Raw genomic sequence first — 19,339 nt, 5'->3', positions numbered from 1 at the left:
TGTTATCAGTCGCCTTTGCTTCCATAACCCACTGTCGTTTTTAAACAGAGATAATTTATTCACCATCCTGTTCACCCTTTCAGGGGTACAGTGCAAGGACTTTTACTGTATTCACACAGCTGTACAACTGTGTGTCTAAGTACAGAGTGTTTGCTGCCCCAAAGGAGGCCCTGCGCCATTAGCTGCCATTCTCCATCCCCTCTCAGGCCCTGGGGACCCCGAGTCTACCCTCTGTCTCTGTGAATGTGTCTACTCTGAATATTTCTTACAAATGGAATAATATGATGTGTGTTTTTTAGTGTCTGCCTCTTCTCACGTGCACAATATTTTCAAGGCTTATCCACCTTGTAGCAGGCCATCAGTAATTCATTCCTTTTATGACTAAATAACATCCAATTGTATGGATATACCACATTTGTCCATTTATCACCATTAGATGGGAATTGAGTTGTTTCTACTTTGTGACTACTGCAAATAAATGTTGCTATGAACATTTGTGTATAGGTTTTTACATGAACATGTGTTTTCAATTCTCTTAGGATATACTTAGGCGTGGAACTCAGGGGTCCTATGGTAATTCTATGGGCTTCCCTGGTTGCTCAGCAGTAAAGACTCTGCTTGCAATGCAGGAGACCTGAGTTCGATCCCTGGGTTGGGAAGATCCTCTGGAGGAGGGCTTGGCAACCCACTCTAGTACTCTTGCCTAGAGACTCCCATGGACAGAGGAGCATGGCAGGCTGCAGTCCATGGGGTCGCAGAGTCAGAAATGACTGAAGCGACCAAGCAGAAGCAGCAGCAGCATGGTAATTCTATGCGTAACCTTTGGAGATGGATGCTTTCAAACTGCGGTGCTGGAGAAGACTCTTGAGAGTCCCTTGGACAGCAAGGAGATCAAACCAGTGCATCCTAAAGGAGATCAACCCTGAATATTCATTGGAAGGACTGATGCTGAAGCTGAAGCTCCAATACTTTGGCCACCTGCTGGGAAGAGCTGACTCATTGGAGAAGACCGTGACACGGTCGGACACGGCTGAGCGACTAACAACAATGCCAAAAAAATACCCAGCACACCACCATGTTTAGAAAATATCCTGTAAGAATGTTACGTGACATTGTTACATGACAATGTTTTGAGGATATTAACCACATTACAAACTGTCTTCTTCATTGAGGAAAAAAGTAGTGAAAGTCGTGTCCGACTCTTTGCGACCCCATGGACTGCAGCACGCCAGGCTTCCCTGTCCTTCACCATCTCCGGGAGTTTGCTCAGACTCGTGTCCACTGAGGCGATGGTGCCATCCAACCGTCTCATCCTCTGTTACCTGTTGCCTCCTTCTCCTCCTGCCCTCACTCTTTCTAAACATCAGGGTCTTGTCCAATGAGTCGGCTCTTCCCAGCAGGTGGCCAAAGTATTGGAGCTTCAGCTTTAGCATCAGTCCTTCCAATGAATATTCAGGGTTGATTTCCTTTACACAAAGAACCCCTAGTAAATTCTTCTCTGAAGATTTCAATTCCAGGAATTTGAACAACTTTTACAACTGTATTGCATTGAATCTTTTTTTTTGCATTGAATCTTGTTCTAATTGTGATGCTCTCTTGACATTTGTTCCTAAAAAATGTAGAGTCAAATTCAGTTTCCACTCAAAGAGGCAGAAAAACCCAGCATTCATTGTTTCCTCACAAAGCTGACCTCCAGCTTCATGTTATTTCCTTGTATTTCCCTGTAGATTTGACCCTTACTCTAAAAAAAAAAAACCTTGCATTTAAAAAGCCATCTTTGAGTTCTAATATTTTCTCCCTAAAGATGTGAAAAAGTAAAAATGGAAAAAAAACCCACTACCTTCAGTGAAGTTAAAGCCAGAAAAAGCCAGAACTTCAAAGGAACTCTGAGTGAACAAAATGCAGGCAAGGGTCAGCAGTGGATGAAGAAGTAGGAGAAAGTTTGGAGGGATACAGGGTATGCCCACAGACTCAGAGTATCTCCTCGAGACAGCGTCCCGGTCACAGAGGGAAACTAACTTTACAGCAGAGAGCCTGGCAGACGGCACCCGGCCGAGTGACCGATGTCAACGTCACCAGCGACAGTGTCTCGACACCACTGATACCGCGCGACGGCACGACACCACCTCCGCAGGATTCCCGCCCGAGACACAGGCCCTCAGTCTGATCATGAAACAACGTAAGATAAATCCAAAGCGAAAAACATTACACAAAACAACTGGTGCGATTCAGAAGTGACAAGGTCCTGAAAAAGGAGGAAAGACTGGAAACGCGTCATGAATTGGAGACGAGAGGGAGCTGACAGCTAAGTACGACAGGAGGCCCTGGATGGACCCTGGGACGGCAGAGGAGAACAGCAGTGGGAAAGCCGCAGATGCGCAGAGAGGGTCTGCAGCCACCAAGCAGCATGAGCACAGGCTGTCTTACCAGCGTTAAGGTCCAGGGCTCCACAGTCACACCAACCGCAGGTAAGACGCTGGCCTGGGGAGAAGCCGAGTGATGGACGCATGGAAACTGTCTGCACTTTTTAGCAACTTCTTAGGAAGTGTAAACAGAAGGTGAAAAGCTTTCCAAAGTCGTCTTCTAACTCTTTAATAAGTAGCGTTTTCATAATTGCTGCCTGACACCCCCCCAACACGTTCTGAGCCCTTTGCTGGCCCTTTACTGCCCCACTGGACTGCCTCAGGAATTTGTATCTAGTCTCAGTTCAAAGACCATCTTCTCCATAAAACAGTCCCTGATCATCACAGACCTCAGATTTCCAGCGCTGTACCTAAGCTAGAATTTTATCATGCAGAGATACAGTTTTAGCTAGACAGTTGAACAGGACTTAGTGACTAAACCATCACCAGCACCACGCAGTTAGGTTCGTTTATGCTTGTATTTCTCACTATCACCACTATAAAAAGCTTCCCTGGTGGCTCAGACGGTAACGCGTCTGCCTACAGTGCGGGAGACCAGGGTTCGATCCCTGGGTCAGGAATATCCCCTGGAGAAGGGAATGGCAACCCACTCCAGTATTCTTGCCTGCAGAATCCCATGGATGGAGGAGCATGGTAGGCTATACCAAGGGGTCACGAAGAATCGGAAATGACTTCACTTCCACTTTCCACTATAACAAAAGCTCCCAGGAAGCAGGGGAGATCTACGTTCCTTCCCCTGATCAGTGCGGAGCTAAGTATACGGTAAATGCCTGATAGATACACACTGACTCATTCACCCACAAACGAAGGAAGCTGAAGCTTTGGGGGTTCACACCACCTGTTCATTCCCTCTTTGAGCTGTCAGACACCAAGTAGAGGACCAGGCGGGCCATGAGTTATGGCCAAGGATGACAGTTCTAATGCTTTCTTGTTCACAGGAAGTCTCTAAAATGTATGAGACTTCCTTCAATTTAATAAGGTGATCTGGGTCTAATAAACACCATAATCTATATTGGAATTTTAACAATTAACAGAACTAGAGGCCTAAATTATAAATCTTTAAAATCTTATTTTAAAATCTGTTAAAATTCCTAGTCCAATAATAACAGGAAATGTATAATAATAAAAGCAACGTCACAAATAAGACTGAAAGCCACCGAGGTTTTATGAGGTATTTTCCACGACCCAGGGCTGCTTCCTTAGACTGTCCAAGGATGTCTACTGAGCTGCTAAATTCGTGCAGTGGGAACAAATGTCTGTTCTCTTTGCCAAGAAAATGCCATAGATGAATATTAAAAACAGCCCTGTTAGCCAGAATTCACATCTGCATGCACTTAGAAGTGTAGCTTTTCTTTCTTCCAATAATAATTTGTAATGCATTGTGAAAAACTGTAAAAATGGCATACAGTACTCTCCACCTGGCCAGTTAACTAGCGTTTCAGCCATAAGTGCACTGATAAAGCCTGTATAGTGCGCTTGTGGACGTACGCACATATATGTGTGATCTACTAGGAACGTTTTTGGACATATAGCTCAGTGCTTGCTCTCTCTGTCTCCATATATATATTCAGAAAATAAAATTCAAAACATACCCTAATGTAATTAACCAATTAAAAAAGAAAATATTTTTAAGGGTATTGTAATTTAAGACGGGCTTCCCAGGTGGCGCTAGTGGTAAAGAACCCACCTGCCAATGTAGGTTTGATCCCTGGGTCTGGAAGATCCCCTGGAGGAGGAGATGGCAACCCACTCCCTTATTCTTGCCTGGAGAATCTCCATGGAAACAGGAGCCTGATGGGCTACAGTCCATGAGGTCACAAAGAGTCAAACACAACTGAAATGACTTAGCATGCCGAGCATACATGCACATGATTTAAGACACAACAGTTAGACTTTTCTACACAATTACGGGGATACCAATACTTTAAAAAACTTCTCATTACCAAACAGATATACTTTTTAAAAAAGGACATCGATTCACTGAAAATGACATTACAAACACTGATATTGTTCCACCAAATTTTCAAGTGTAGGAGAAATATATTTTGTGTCTGATTTCAATATAGTTGTTTTTGCAAAAATTATGTAATATTTAAGTAGTAGAGGCTTTCAATCTAATGTAATATTTAGAATATGTACATAAACTACTAATTTTAAATCACTTTAATGTTTAAAAAGAATGATTAATAAGATCAAGAATAATTTGTATCTTAAAAAGAAGCAATTCAATATATCTATTACATGCCTATAATTTATGGATATCATTGTCATTTAAAAATCACATACAGGTCTGAGGACACAATAAAGTAAACTGGGAAATTAAAAATGCTCTGGCCTCTGGATGCATTTTTCATGATCGATGTGACATCATCTGACTCTAAAGATGTTAGGTTTGTTTTGAGAAGTCATTTAAAAAAATTCATCAGTCTAGTCTAAAATATGCTTCTGTGAGAAATACATTTGGGAGAATGGCATTGAAACATGTATAATATCATGTAAGAATCGAAATGCCAGTCTATGTCTGATGCAGGATATGACACGCTTGGGGCTGACGCGCGGGGATGACCCAGAGAGATGTTGTGGGGAGGGGGGTGGGAGGGGGGTTCATGTTTGGGAACGCATGTACACCTGTGGTGGATTCATGTCAATCTATGTCAAAACCAATACAGAATTGTAAAGTAAAAATTAAAAATAAATAAATAAATAAATTAAAAAAAAAAGAAGGAAAAAATAATTAAAAAAATAAAAATAAAAATAAAAAAAAGAAATACAGTATGTTAACACAGCTTGCTTCACTGAATTAAAATTAATCCTCCATAAAGAAAACTGTTAAAACAATACTTATCTGATTATATAGAAATTCCAAAGAAGCTACCAAAAAAGTAACTAGAGCAAATAACTGAGTTTAAAAGGTCTATTGTACTCCTAGATGGTGGTAATGAAAACATGAGAACGCTGAGAACGTGAACTGATTAGATGTAAATCTAATAAAATTAAAGCAACATCTGTATGCTGAGAATTGCAAATGCTGATGAAACACAGTCAGTCAGTCAGTTCAGTCACTCAGTTACGTCCGACTCTTTGCGACCCCATGAATCGCAGCACGCCAGGCCTCCCTGTCCATCACCAACTCCCAGAGTTCACCCAAACTCATGTCCATCGAGTCGCTGATGCCATCCAGCCATCTCATCCTCGGTCGTCCCCTTCTCCTCCTGCCCCCAATCCCTCCCAGCATCACAGTCTTTTCCAATGAGTCAACTCTTCGCATGAGGTGGCCAAAGTACTGGAGTTTCAGCTTCAGCATCAGTCCCCCCAATGAACGCCCAGGGCTGATCTCCTTTAGAATGGACTGGTTGGATCTCCTTGCAGTCCAAGGGACTCTCAAGCGTCTTCTCCAACACCACAGTTCAAAAGCATCAATTCTTCGGCGTTCAGCTTTCTTTATGGTCCAACTCTCACATCCATACATGACCACAGGAAAAACCATAGCCTTGATTAGACGGACCTTTGTTGGCAAAGTAATGTCTCTGCTTTTGAATATACTGTCTAGGTTGGTCATAACTTTCCTTCCAAGGGGTAAGCGTCTTTCAATTTCATGGCTGCAATCACCACCTGCAGTGATTTTGGAGCCCAAAAAAATAAAGTCAGCCACTGTTTCCACTATTTCCCATGAAGTGATGGGACCAGATGCTATGATCGTTTTCTGAATGTTGAGCTTTAAGCCAACTTTTTCACTCTCCTCTTAAACTTTCATCAAGAGGCTTTTTAGCTCCTCTTCACTTTCTGCCATATGGGTGGTGTCATCTGCATATCTGAGGGTATTGATATTTCTCCCGGCAATCTTGATTCCAGCTTGTGCTTCCTCCAGCCCAGCGTTTCTCATGATGTACTCTGCATATAAGTTAAATAAGCAGGGTGACAATATACAGCCTTGACGTACTCCTTTCGCGATTTGGAACCAGGCTGGTGTTCCATGTCCAGTTCTAACTATTGCTTTGCTTCCTGACCTGCATATAGGTTTCTCAAGAGGCAGGTCAGGTGGTCTGATATTCCCATCTCTCTCAGAATTTTCCACAGTTTATTGTGATCCACACAGTCAAAGGCTTTGGCATAGTCAATAAAGTATAAATAGATGTTTTTCTGGAACTCTCTTCCTTTTTCCATGGCAATTTGATCTCTGGTTCCGCTGCCTTTTCTAACACCAGCTTGAACATCTGGAAGTTCACGGTTCAAGTATTGTTGAAGCCTGGCTTGGAGAATTTTGACCATGACTTTACTAGCGTGTGAGATGAGTGCAATTGTGCAGCAGTTTGAGCATTCTTTGGCATTGCCCGTTTTGGGGATTGGAATGAAAACTGACCTTTTCCAGTCCTGTGGCCTCTGCTGAGTTTTCCAAATTTGCTGCCATACTGAGTGTAGCCCTTTCACAGCATGATCTTTCAGGATTTGAAACAGCTCAGCTGGATTCCATCACCTCCACTAGCTTTGTTCGTAGTGATGCTTTCTAAGGCCCACTTGACTTCACATTCCAGGATGTCTGGCTCTAGGTGAGTGATCACACCATCGTGATTATCTGGGTCGTGAAGATGTTTTTTGTACAGTTCTTCTGTGTAGTCTTGTCAGTGAAGTGAAGTCGCTCAGTCGTGTCCGACTCTTTGTGACTCCCTAGACTGTAGCCTACCAGGCTCCTCTGTCCATGGGATTTTCCAGGCAATAGTACTTGAGTGGATTGCCATTTCCTTCTCCAGGGGATCTTCCCAACGCAGGGCTCGAACCTGGGTCTCCTGCATTGTAGACAGACGCTTTACCGTCTGAGCCACCAAGGAAGTCACCTCTTCTTAATATCTTCTGCTTCTGTTAGGTCCATACCATTTCTGTCCTTTATCGAGCCCATCTTCGCATGAAGTGTTCCCTTGGTATCTCTAATTTTCTTGGAGAGATCTCTAGTCTTTCCCATTCTGTTGTTTTCCTCTATTTCTTTGCACTGATGGCTGAAGAAGGCTTTCTTATCTCTCCTTGCTATTCTCTGGAACTCTGCCTTCAGAAGCTTCTATCTTTCCTTTTCTCCTTTGCTTTTCACTTCTCTTCTTTTCACAGCAATTTGTATTTGCATTTCTTTTTCTTGACAATAAAGAAAACTAAATAAATGACAGTACAGTCTAAGTTCAGGGACTGAGATACTCAATATCATTAAGACTTCACTTCTTTCAAAACTGAGAAATAGATTTAATACAATTGAAAGGTCCCAGTAGGATTCTGTGCAGAATTCGTTTCACTGACTCTAAGAGCAAGAGAACTATCGTGAGCAAAACTATTCTGAAAAAGAACAAAGTTGGACAACCCATACTACTTGTCTCCAAGACTGACTATAAAAGCTACAATAATTAAGACACTGTGGCATCGGTGAAGGAAAAATATACATGTCAACAGAACGAAATTTGAGAGTCTAGTATGGCACACATGATTTGGCCTACTGATTTTCAACAAAGCTGCAGAGATGATTCAACAGAGAAAAAATCAGTTTTTCAACAAACAGTGCTGATATGATGGAATCAGTCTACATCTTGCACCAGTCCTGTGGGCCACAGAAACAAATATAAAACTTGTGAAAGAAAACAGGAGGAAATCCCTGTGACATCATGATACGCAAAAATTTCTTAGAAATGACACCAAAAGCCTGACCTTAAAAGAAAAAATTGATAAACCGGATTACATAAATATTGGGAACTTCTGCTCTTTGAAAAATACTGTTAAAAGAATGAAAAGAAGCCACTGACTGTGAAAATGTTTCCAAATCATATATCTTATGAAGAATTTGCATCTAAAATACATTAAGAACACTCAAAATTCAATAGTAAGACAATAAATGACTGAATATGAAATTAGAAAAACATTTAAATAAACACTACACCAAGGACAGAGGAGCCTGGTGGGCTACAGTCCATGGGGTCCCAAAGAGTGGAGGGACCTGGCTGGGCGACTGAGTGAAGTTGCTCAGTCGTGTCTGACTCTTTGCGACCCCGTGGACTGCAGCCCACCAGGCTCCTCTGTCCATGGGATTTTCCAGGCAAGAGTACTGGAGTGGGGTGCCATTTCCTCCTCCAGAGGATCTTCCCGACCCAGGGATCGAACCCAGGTCTCCCGCATTGTAAGCAAGACGCTTTACCTTCTGAGCCACCAGGGAAGCTCCGCCTTAAAACACTGAGGTGAGAGGGCCTGCGGCAGCCAGTGCCTGACACAGCCGGTGCTGAGATATGTCTCCCAGGATGACTCCCGCCCTGGGTCTCCATCTTACCTTCTTCTCTTTGAGGCCAGGTGGTCCAGGGTCCCTCGGGGGCCACAGACTCCCAGCCTGCTCTGTCTCAGGGGAGCCGCCACACTCTCCCCTCAGGCCTATCAGATGCCGGGCCTGACCTTCCCTGAGACCTGAGGAGTCTAAAGTCAGAGCAGCCCACATAGCCTTCACCTCATGAAGACCCAGGAGCGGCCGAGAGTGGGGAGCAGACTCAGGAGAGGCACAGCTCCAGCTCTGCTCTGACGCTCTGGGGCACAGCCTCCCGCCCTGCTGGGAAGGTGGCAGCCGAGGTCACAGTCTGGCTGATACTAGCGTCATGCAGGGCTGAGGACCATGCACCCCGTCCTGCGATTCTGTCTCCTAGGGGCAGAATGGTCAGGAGACTGAAGACGCCCCCAGGCTTAGGGGCAGGACAACAGCAACCCCCTGGGGACTTCCGCACATCACTGCTCAGCCTAGAGTGGTGATAGTGAAGAGCATTCTGGAAGAACTGAAGAATGTAACTTAAAAATCACATATAAACCGTCTGGCAAAGAAATGAACGAGCACATTCCCCTTCCCCCACACGTAAGCTCATCTATGGCTTACGTCTCCATCTCAGGAGCATGTGTGTGCTAAGCCGCTTCAGTCGTGTTCGACTCTGGGCAACCCCACGGACTGTAGCCCGCCAGGCTCCTCTGTCCACAGGATTCTCCAGGCAAGAATACTAGAGTGGGTTACCATTTCCTCCTCTAGGAGATCCTCCCGACCTGAGGATCTTCCTGACCCAGGGATCAAGCCCACGTCTCCTGCATTAGCAGGCGGATTCTTTACCACTGAGCCACCGGGGAAGTCCACTCAGGCCTTTTTAAAATTCTGTGGCTTAGGGTCTGTCTCTCCTGCTGGAGTGTGAGCTCTGAGAAGGCAGGAATCTCTGGCTGTTCTTTCACTGCTATAGCAAGCCTCCAGGATCACTACATACAGAGTAGGTATCAAACACTAAAGCATCACAAATGTGCCACTGTCTGCTAATCGCCCAGAGCAACCATGCTTCTCTTCTGAAACAGTAACCCTCTGTGTGTGTGCTCGCAAGCGCCTGCTCCCCTGCAGCAGCCCAGGACCAGGAGTTCTGCAGTGCGGTTTGGTGGGAGTGAGAGGCAGGTACCGCCGCACTTCCCGAGAAGCGTCGCATCGGTTGTCCTCGTCCTCCTTGCCCCTTCCTGCTGCCTGAGCCCTGGTGACGCAGGAACCACTAGAGGCAGGGGGAGGCTCCACACTGGAGACGATTGGCCTGGCCCTCCATGACCTCTTGGGACGGAACCGTTGGCTCCTACCCTGAACCAGACTGTGATGAGAGAGCAAAATAAACTCCCAACCTCACCTGTCCATGGGTTGGGGACTCTTTTTACAGAAGCTTGGGCTCACTGTGAAGAATATGGAGAAGACCTCATACAATTTTTCACTTTTGATTTATCAGTAAAGTTAATTACACTAATAGCATTCCTAACATCAAGCCATTTTTGCATTCCTGGAATAATCTCATGTGGTCCCGGTAAGCTGTTGTTGAACAGTAGCTAATCATGTCCAACTCTATGCGACCCCATGAACCGCAGCAAGCAAGGCTTCCCTGTCCTTCACCATCTCCTGGAGTCTGCTCAAACTCATGTCCATTGAGTTGGTGATGCCATCCACCCATCTTCTCCTCTGTCATCCCCTTCTCCTCCTGCCTTCAATCTTTCCCAGCATCAGGGTCTTTTCCAAAGAGTTGGCTCTTCACATCAGGTGGCCAAAGTACTGGAGCTTTACCTTCAGCATCAGTCCTTCCAATGAACACGTAGTGTTTATTTCCTTTAGGATGGACTGGTTGGATCTCCTTGCTGTCCAAAGGACTCTCAAAAGTTTTATCTAGCATCACAATTCAAAAGTGTCAACTCTTTGGCACTCAGCCTTCTTTATGGTCCAACTCTCACATCTGTACATGACTACTGAAAAAACCACCACTCTGACTATATGGACCTTTGCTGGAAAAGTAATGTCTTTTCTTTTTAATACTCTATTACATGATGTTTTAAATGCAATACTAACCTCTATTGCCTAGTATTTTATTGGATCTTTTTACAATATTCATGAGTGAGATAAATTTGTGTTTAGAGGGATATTATTTTCAGGTTTCAGTATTGATATTATGGTAACCAGAAAAGATTACTAGATCAAAAGGCATAGATATATTTAAACTTACTAACATAGGCTACCGAAGGCTTTCAGGAAGGTTGTCGCAATTTATACTCAGTAACAGCAGTTTAGAATATTTATTCACTGCACCCTCGGTATTTTGTACCCTATTTTAAAACGATACTTGATACTATTTATAGTAACAGTAACATGCTTAATTGATATATGAAAAGTAGCTTCTTGTCTCAGTATTTCCTTGATTACTTGTGAAGACGAAGAGGTTTATTTAAGCCAATTACACTTTTCCTGGTCATGTACAGTTACTATTGTTTTTTACTGTATCTTGTAAAGTACTCAGTTAAATTAATTGATCACTTAAAATCATATTTAATCCTCATGATATGAATCAGGAAGCCCCGCCTCACCCAGAATAACTGCTTTCCTTTCGTGATGAATGACGGTCAGAACGAGACTTGGCTCTCGGCCCAGGGCCGTCCGCTGTCCTGTGCCGACCCCTCCGCAACCTCAGACCCGACACCCGACCCCTGACGCGTCTGCTGGCCACGCGCCGTCCCCTCACAGGAGGCGAACACCCACCCAGAAGCCTTTGCGCACTGATCCTGGCGCCCGCTCCTCAGTCTGAACGTCACTCTCTGAAGATGGCAAGTACACTGTTCTCCTTTCAGCAACTTCTCAAGTCAATAGCTACCTTTTGCTGCACTGATCTAACAGATTTTTCCTTCATTCTAGGTAAAAAAATTTCCCTCAAGAACATCCCAAAGGATAAAGCCAGCAAGGTCCCGTGAACGGCGGCACTCCCATCACTACTGGTAGAGTCAGCACACTGGGAAGCCAGGCCACAGAATGAAAAGCGGGACTTGGAAATTTTAAACGTTTACTTTTAAAACAAACTGATTTATTTATAATTCTAGATGTTATTTTCAAATAGCCCCTAACATAAAATACACTGTCTTTTAATTTTCTCCTGGTAAGACAGCTGTCTAGCTTAGGCACCAGACTGTGATCTGCTCTCCAAACTTGCTAGAAAGCAGGAGTGTTCTGCCTGGGGCAGCAGGGCGGAGGGAGGAGGTGCAGAAGGTCCTCGGGAGACCGGGCACGCTGCCCTCCTCCGTCCACATGCCAGACTCTGCAGTCCCACTCATGTGGCGGTGGTGAGACCTTGACCATGTAAGTACTCAAATGCAAACAATGACAGACATGTTGCTATTTCTGCTTCATAAGCAAACACCCCAGAAACGGTTCCAGGGTTTACCTGGTGGAATCCCTGTGAGACAGGTGCATCGCATGAGAATCGGAAGCAGGAGAGGAAAAAAACTGGTGTAAAACTGAGCCTTGGAAGGATATACAGCTCCTCTCATTACGTGTGTGAGAGACATGGCCCCTCCTACCACCCAAAGAGGACTTACAATTGAGGCAATTGAAGAAACTTTAAAATTTTAAATGTGAATAAGCAGAGTACATCATGCAAAATACCGGACTGGATGAAGCACAAGCTGGAATCAAGATTACCAGGAGAAATATCAATAACCTCAGATATGCAAATGACACCACCCTTATGGCAGAAAGTGAAGAGGAACTAAAGAGCCTCTTGAAGATAGTGAAAGAGGAAAGTGCAAAAGCTGGCTTAAAACTAAACATTCAAAAAACGAAGATCATGGCATCCGGTCCCATCACTTAATGGCAAATAGATGGGGTAAAAATGGAAACAGTGACAGACACTATTTTCTTGGTCTCCATAATCACTGCAGATGGTGACTGCAGCTATGAAATTAAAAGATGCATGCTCTCTGGAAGAAAATCTATGAAAACCTAGACAGCATATTAAAAAGCAGGAACATTACTTCGCCAACATATAGTCTAAGCTATGCTTTTTCCAGTAGTCAAGTACAGATGTGAGAGTTGGACCATAAAGACGGCTGAGCGCCGAAGAATTGATGTTTTGACCTGTACTGTTGGAGAAGACTCTTGAGAGTACTTTGGACTGCAAGGAGGTCAAACCAGTCAATCCTAAAAGAAATCAGACCTGAATACTCATCGGCAGGACTGATGCTGAAGTTCCGATACTTTGGCGACCTGATGTGAAGAGCCGACTCATTGGAAAAGACCCTGATGCTGGGAAAGACTGAAGGTAGGAGAAGAAGGGGATGACAGAAGATGAGATGGTTGGATGGCATCACCAAGTCAATGGACATGAGTTTGAGTAAACTCTGGGAGATGGTGAAGGACAGAGAAGCCTGGCGTGCTGCAGTCCATGGGGTCACAAAGAGTTAGACATGACTGAGCAACTGAACAATAAATATAAGTGAACACCAGATCATCACACTCAGATTATGAACAGGCCCAAAGTTTTTCACTGTGTGGATCACAACAAACTGTGGAAAATTCTGAGAGAGATGGGAATACCAGACCACCTGACCTGCCTCCTGAGAAATCTGTATGCACGTCAAGAAGCAATAGTTAGAACTGGACATGGAACAACAGACTGGTTCCAGATAGGGAAAGGAGTACATCAAGGCTGTATATTGTCACCCTGCTTATTTAACTTATATGTAGAGTACATCATGCGAAATGCCAGGCTGCATGAAACACAAGCTGGAATCAAGATTGCTGGGAGTAATATCAATAACCTCAGATATGCAGATGACGCCACTCTTACGGCAGAAAGTAAAGAGGAACTAAAAAGCCTCTTGACGAAAGTGAAAGAAGAGACTGAAAAAGTTGGCTTAAAACTCAACATTCACAAAACGAAGATCATGGCATCTGGTCCCATCGCTTCATGGCAAATAGATGGGGAAACAATGGAAACAGCAACAGACTTTATTTTGGGGGGCTCCAAAATCTCTGCAGATGGTGATTGCAGCCATGAAACTAAAAGACGCTTGCTCCTTGGGAGAAAAGTTATGACCAACCTAGACAGCATAGTCAAAAGCAGAGACATTACTTTGCCAACAAAGATCCATCTAGTCAAAGCTGTGTTTTCTCCAGTAGTCATGTATGGATGTGAGAGTTGGACTATAAAGAAAGTTGAGTGCCTAAGAGTTGATGCTTTTGAACTGTGGTGTTGGAGAAGACTCTTGAGAGTCCCTTGGACTGCAAGGAGATCCAACCAGTCCATCCTAAAGGAAATCAGTCCTGAATATTCATTGGAGGGACTGAGGCTGAAACTCCGATACTTTGGTCACCTGATGTGAAGAGCCGACTCATTGGAAAAGACCCTGATGCTGGGAAAGATTGAGGGCCGGAGGAGATGGGGACGACAAAAGATGAGATGGTTGGATGGCATCACCAACTCAGTGGACATAGGTTTGAGTATGCTCTGGGAGTTGGTGATGGACAGGGAGGCCCGGTGTGCTGTGGTTCATGGGGCTGCAAAGAGTGGGACACAACTGAGCGACTGAACTGAAAGTTTTCCAAGTTTCCGTCTGCGCAGGTGTTTTCTTTTGTATTAGATTAACTGATTGTTACGTTCCAAGGTATTGCTAGAGCCCAGCGCCCGAGCTCCGGTGCACACACCCAGGAAACGCCTACCGGAAGGTCCCCAACTCTTGAGCTCTGTGAGGGCCAAGCCGGACATGTGTGTCGATCAGTGTTTATAAATTTGAACTGTTGAGAATAATAATTTAAAATTTTAAGGACACAAACTTCACTTTCCTTGCAAGGAAAAACTTGGGGAGAAGATCAAAGTAAAAAGAACAGAATTGAGATCAGAAATCCATTTTAAGCCAAAATGACAATGTCTTCATAAGTTAATATTAATCTTTTAATTATAAATCTCAAAGGTTTAGTAGTTTCTGTGACCTTAGCTTTAGATAATTACACCACATGGAGCTTTTCTTAAATTTGAAAAAGATGCCGAGTTGTTGCTCCAGGCCTTTTGGTGATTTCCACCTGGCAGAATTCCATTATAGTCCTTCAGATGCCATTAGAATGATAGATCAGGAGCCCAAGCCCGTAAGTTCCATGTCAATTTCACAAGAGCTTTTAAAATTCAGTACAGTGTGAAGAATGTGTGATGTGTTCATATATTTTACGATATCAAATGGTGAAGCTTAACGCCACTACTTATACTGGAGATTTCACAAAGGAACTGACAGAATACACTAAATACAAATATAAGTTTTGTGTTTCATAAAATCAAAGGACAAAATTAAAAGGCAAATACCAAAAATACTTGCCACAAAGCATTTTATCATCCTAAATATGAAGTTGATATAAGGTGATGAGAACAATGCCAGGACATGAACAGACAAGACACAGAGGACATGAGCACACAATTCTCAGGAAATGAAGCTTGACTCACAGATCTGATGTAAATATCCAGTCTCACTCTTAAATATGAAATTAGAAACAATAAATGTTTCTCACCAACACCCTGGCCCCCAAATTAAAGGATTAATACCAAGGACTGGCTATACGAAACAGATATTCTGTGGGGAAAAATATAAATTAGTACAACGTTGCTGAAAAGCAATTTGACCCTGTAATTCAACTGGGATCTTAAACTAAGGAAGAAAATGGAAATGCCGACAAAATTTTTAGTATGAAGATGTTAATTTTTGCATCAATTTAGATAACTTTTAAAGCAAAATGTTTTTAAAAAAATGGAATTTCGGCCTGGGTGTCGCACTGAGCATCCCGCCCACCCTGATGCCCTACCGAGGGGAGAGGACAGCGGGGTGAGAGGACGGGGAGCCTTCCTGGGGCAGAGACCCGGGGGCAGGAGCGAGGGAGGCGGCCTCCAGGCCCGGCCGCTGTCCGCGCGGCTGGACGGAAGTCGGCTCCCAGCCGCCTCCCAGCCGCGGCATCGATCCTCAGTCCCGCCAGGCGGCTCCTCCTCCGCCAGTGCCTCTCCAGGCATTTTCAGCCGAGACCCCGACTCCTGCGCTCTGTGGCCCGCTGCTTCCTGCGGCGCCCCGTCCCCGAGCGCCGCCGCCTTGCCCACGGTCCCCTGCGCCCGCCCTCCGTCCACACCGCCGCGGGCAGTGCTCTGCCCACGGTCACAGCCATTCTCAGTTCCAGATCCTGGACCTTCCTCCCCGCTCGGCCTTCCGGATTTTCGGTCACATCCTTGACAAGCATCCTTTCCAAACCGCCTCTGCCGCTATTTCCAGGAAAATACACTTTTCTCCGCTTCCTCTGCACAACCCTTCTTTCTCTCCTCCCCGACTTCACGAGTCCTGCACGGCTGGTGGTTTGGGGGTCGGCTCCCCAGCCCCCGCGCTGCAGCCCCCGCTCCGTCCGGCCCTCCTGAGGGTCGCCTACAAACGCTCCTCCAATGCACCTCGCTACTGGGCGCGAACGGAGCTCATCCTCTCTCTCCCGGACGAGAGGCCCCAGCAGGGCCGCTCCTGGATGCCGAGGGCGCGACGGCACGAACGGCTGCCCGCTGGGCCGACTCTGAGTCGCGCCTCCCGCGGTGGGGTCGCCACCTCCAGGCACCTCGAGGCGCCCTGGGGGCCCCTCCTGCACTGACCCCTCCGTTGCGCTGGTCCTGCCAACGCTGACGGAAGAGGCTCCTAATAGCCCCCTGGGTCCTGACACTTCACGGCGAAGGAGCCCTGAGCGACCCCGGGGTTTAAGCTCGGAGCCAAGACCAGGGCCGCGTGGGCTCGGCGGGCCCCGCGCCGCCCCGCTGGCCGCCCAGCCACATACGCGGCCCTCGCGGGGCGGCTCAGCGCCTGCTCGCCCCAGCCCCGCGTCGGGGCGTCCAGGCGGAGCTCGCCTGTCCCGGGCGGGCCCCGGAGGCCCTGGCCCGAGCGCGCCTCCCCCGCTCCCGGCGGCCTGCTCACAGCCCCCGCCTGTCCCGCGGCCGTCCTTGCCCACGGGCTCCTCAGGGACGGGGGCCTCGCGGTCTCGCCTTTCTGCATGGCTCCCGAGGGCTGGGATCATGCCGCAGACACAGAAGATATTCCAGAAATACTGGCCAAGTCAGTTACCGGTGGAGTCCCACACTGTCATCTATAACCTGTAAATTAGTTAGCAACGCATATAAACCTATGCTTGAAACCTTTCCACTCTTACTGAAAAGAACCCTGTAAAACGTGGACACCTGATTCAAGAGAACCGAGGCCTCAGCTGCCTGTGTGAAGTCTGGCTTCACTCTCTGGCCTCCCTGGACCCTCTCATTATCTGTAACCCTCGGGGCACACGGTGCGCAGGCCACGGAAGCCTGTGTCCTTGGAGACACTGCCCGTGGGCGGCGGCGGTGGCTCGGGCCGCATCGTGCCCCTCGCCGTGGCCAGAGGCGGAGGCGGCCCCGCAGCAGACGCCCCGGCCCGGGCGCCGCGCCCTCTGCCGCAGAGCTCCGACGGGGCTGCTCCGACGGGACGCACCCGCGAGCCCACTGGGGGCACGAAGGCCCCGCGGCCGGCTGTGTCCCCGGCCTCCCAGCAGAGGGGACTGAGGCCGGGTGCCCGGCAGCCGCCGCCCCGACGCGTCTGAGCCGGGAGCAAACCCTGAGCCCCGCGGCAGACACGCGGGCCCCGAGGGGCCGGCCGCCGCCCTCCGCGTCCCAGGCCACCCCAGCACGGTCACCTCCCGCCCGCGCGCCCGCAGGGGTTGAACCGGTCTCCCTGTGTCCAGCTCCGCCCTCGGCGGGCCTGCAGCCCCGGCCTCCGCTGCTCACAGGGGCCAAAGCCCAGGCCGTTCCGGGGCCTCGGCTCCACGCCAGAGCCCACAGACTCCCGGCCAGCGTGACGCTCGACGCGTCTTCAGTCGCCGGGCAGCGGGAGTCCCCTCCGCCCCTCCCCGGGGGACGCGGGTGGGTTCGGGAAGCCTGAGACGTGAGCCGGCGCACCCGCCAGGGTTCTAAACTGCGGGCCGGCCCCAGGCCACCACCCCGAGCGGGGAGCCGGGCGGGCAAGGCGGCGGCCTGGGCCGTGAGCGCGCCGGCCCGCTCCCCGCCGCCCGGCCGCCTACCTTCTCCAGCGTCAGCTCCGTCTCGGCGGCGTGGGTCTTCCTCAGCTCGAGCCGCATCTTCTCCGACTCGGCCTTCAGCTTGCTCACGGCGGCCTCGTGGTCCCGCGCGGCCCTCTGCTTCTCCTCCTCCCGGAGGAGCCCCAGCTCCACCAGCTGCTGCTTGCGCTGCGAGTTCACGCTGACCAGCTCCTCTCTCAGCTTCTGCACCTGCGCCTCCATGTCCGCAAGCACCTTGTGAGGGAAACGGGCAGAGGATGTGACGGGAGCGCGTGAAGGACACGAGCCGCGAGGCCAAGACGGCCGCGCCCCGCCGCCCCGCCGCCGCCCTCCTGCCCCGGCCCGGCCGGCCCCGTCTGGCTCGGACACGGACGCCACCGGAAATGTTTTACCCCAGACAACGCGTTTAGTTTTGTTTCAAATACCTTTGCAAATGGAATACTACTTGGTTCTTCTGCAACTTGCTTCTTCAAGTATTTGGCGTTATGTTTCTGAGATTCCTCAGCACTTGCTACTCAATTTTTGTTTTCATTGCATTGATTTCTGCTCTTATTTTTGTCCTGTCCTGCATTCTACATTCTTGGAGTCTTCTTTAGTCCTCTGACTTCTTATCTTGGATATTTCACTCATTTATTTTCATCCTTCTTTCCTGATTTGTAAACTTAAGACTATAAATACCGCTCTACTGCTGCATAAATTTAATCTCTCAGATGGTATTTTCATTATCGTTTAATTCAAGCATTTTTAACGTTCATTTTTATTTTTTCTTCGACTTATGACCTGTTTAGAAGTATGTCTCTTAATTCCCAAACACGTGGGCATACTAACTTCCCAGGGATGTCACAACAAAGTACGAAAAACTGGGTGGCTTTAGATGTGTTTACGCTCTCAAAGTTCTAGAGGCTACAGAATTACAGGCTGGACTTATTAATTTAACATCTGTGTTCCATTCTCTCTCCACTCATTATGAACTCACACAGATGTAAATTAGATCCTCCTATTCTTTCATTTCATGAATTTCTCATATTTTCCATCTCTTTTCCTCTCACCTACATTCTAGGCATTTTCTGCATGTAAGTAGATCTCAAATCCATACAGATTCTGAATTTCAGTTATTTTGTTTTTATTTTCGGGAGTCTGCTAAGTCACTTCAGTCATGTCCAACTCTGTGCGACCCCATAAATGGCAGCCCACCAGGCTCCCCCGTCCCTGGGATTCTCCAGGCAAAAACACTAGAGTGGGTTGCCATTTCCCTCTCCAGTGCATGGAAGTGAAAAGTGAAAGTGAAGTCGCTCAGTCGTGTCCGACCCTCAGCGACCCCATGGACTGCAGCCCACCAGGCTCCTCCGCCCATGGGATTTTCCAGGCAAGAGTACTGGAGTGGGGTGCCACTGCCTTCTTGGGGAGTTTATTTTTATACAAATATGTCTGGTGATTTTTAAATGCCTTTAACCGCTTTAGAAAATATTTTCAAGTCCTTTAAAGTCTTTGCCTTTACAGCACATACTAACCATGACTCTTCTATCTGTGGCTG

The 19,339-nt window shown here is 47.2% G+C and overlaps 1 protein-coding gene across 13 annotated transcripts in view; it reads right to left on the bottom strand.

Annotated features, from left to right (window-relative positions):
- Positions 1 to 19,339, bottom strand: part of CEP112 (centrosomal protein 112) — a 309,950-nt gene that overhangs the window by 84,507 nt on the left and 206,104 nt on the right. For 11 of the 13 annotated variants that reach the window (XM_040244376.1, XM_040244381.1, XM_040244382.1 and 8 more), the window contains one exon: positions 17,809 to 18,039. The exons of the other annotated variants lie outside the window; for them this stretch is intronic. In XM_040244376.1, the coding sequence (XP_040100310.1) occupies positions 17,809 to 18,039 (231 nt within the window). The remainder of the gene's footprint in view (positions 1 to 17,808; positions 18,040 to 19,339) is intronic. 13 annotated transcript variants of the gene reach the window in all.

Source organism: Oryx dammah, unplaced genomic scaffold, assembly GCF_014754425.2.
Source record: "Oryx dammah isolate SB20612 unplaced genomic scaffold, SCBI_Odam_1.1 HiC_scaffold_8, whole genome shotgun sequence".
Taxonomy (NCBI): Eukaryota; Metazoa; Chordata; class Mammalia; order Artiodactyla; family Bovidae; genus Oryx; species Oryx dammah.
The sequence above is the reverse complement of the archived record's forward strand: the minus strand, read 5'-3'. Positions and strand labels throughout refer to the sequence as shown.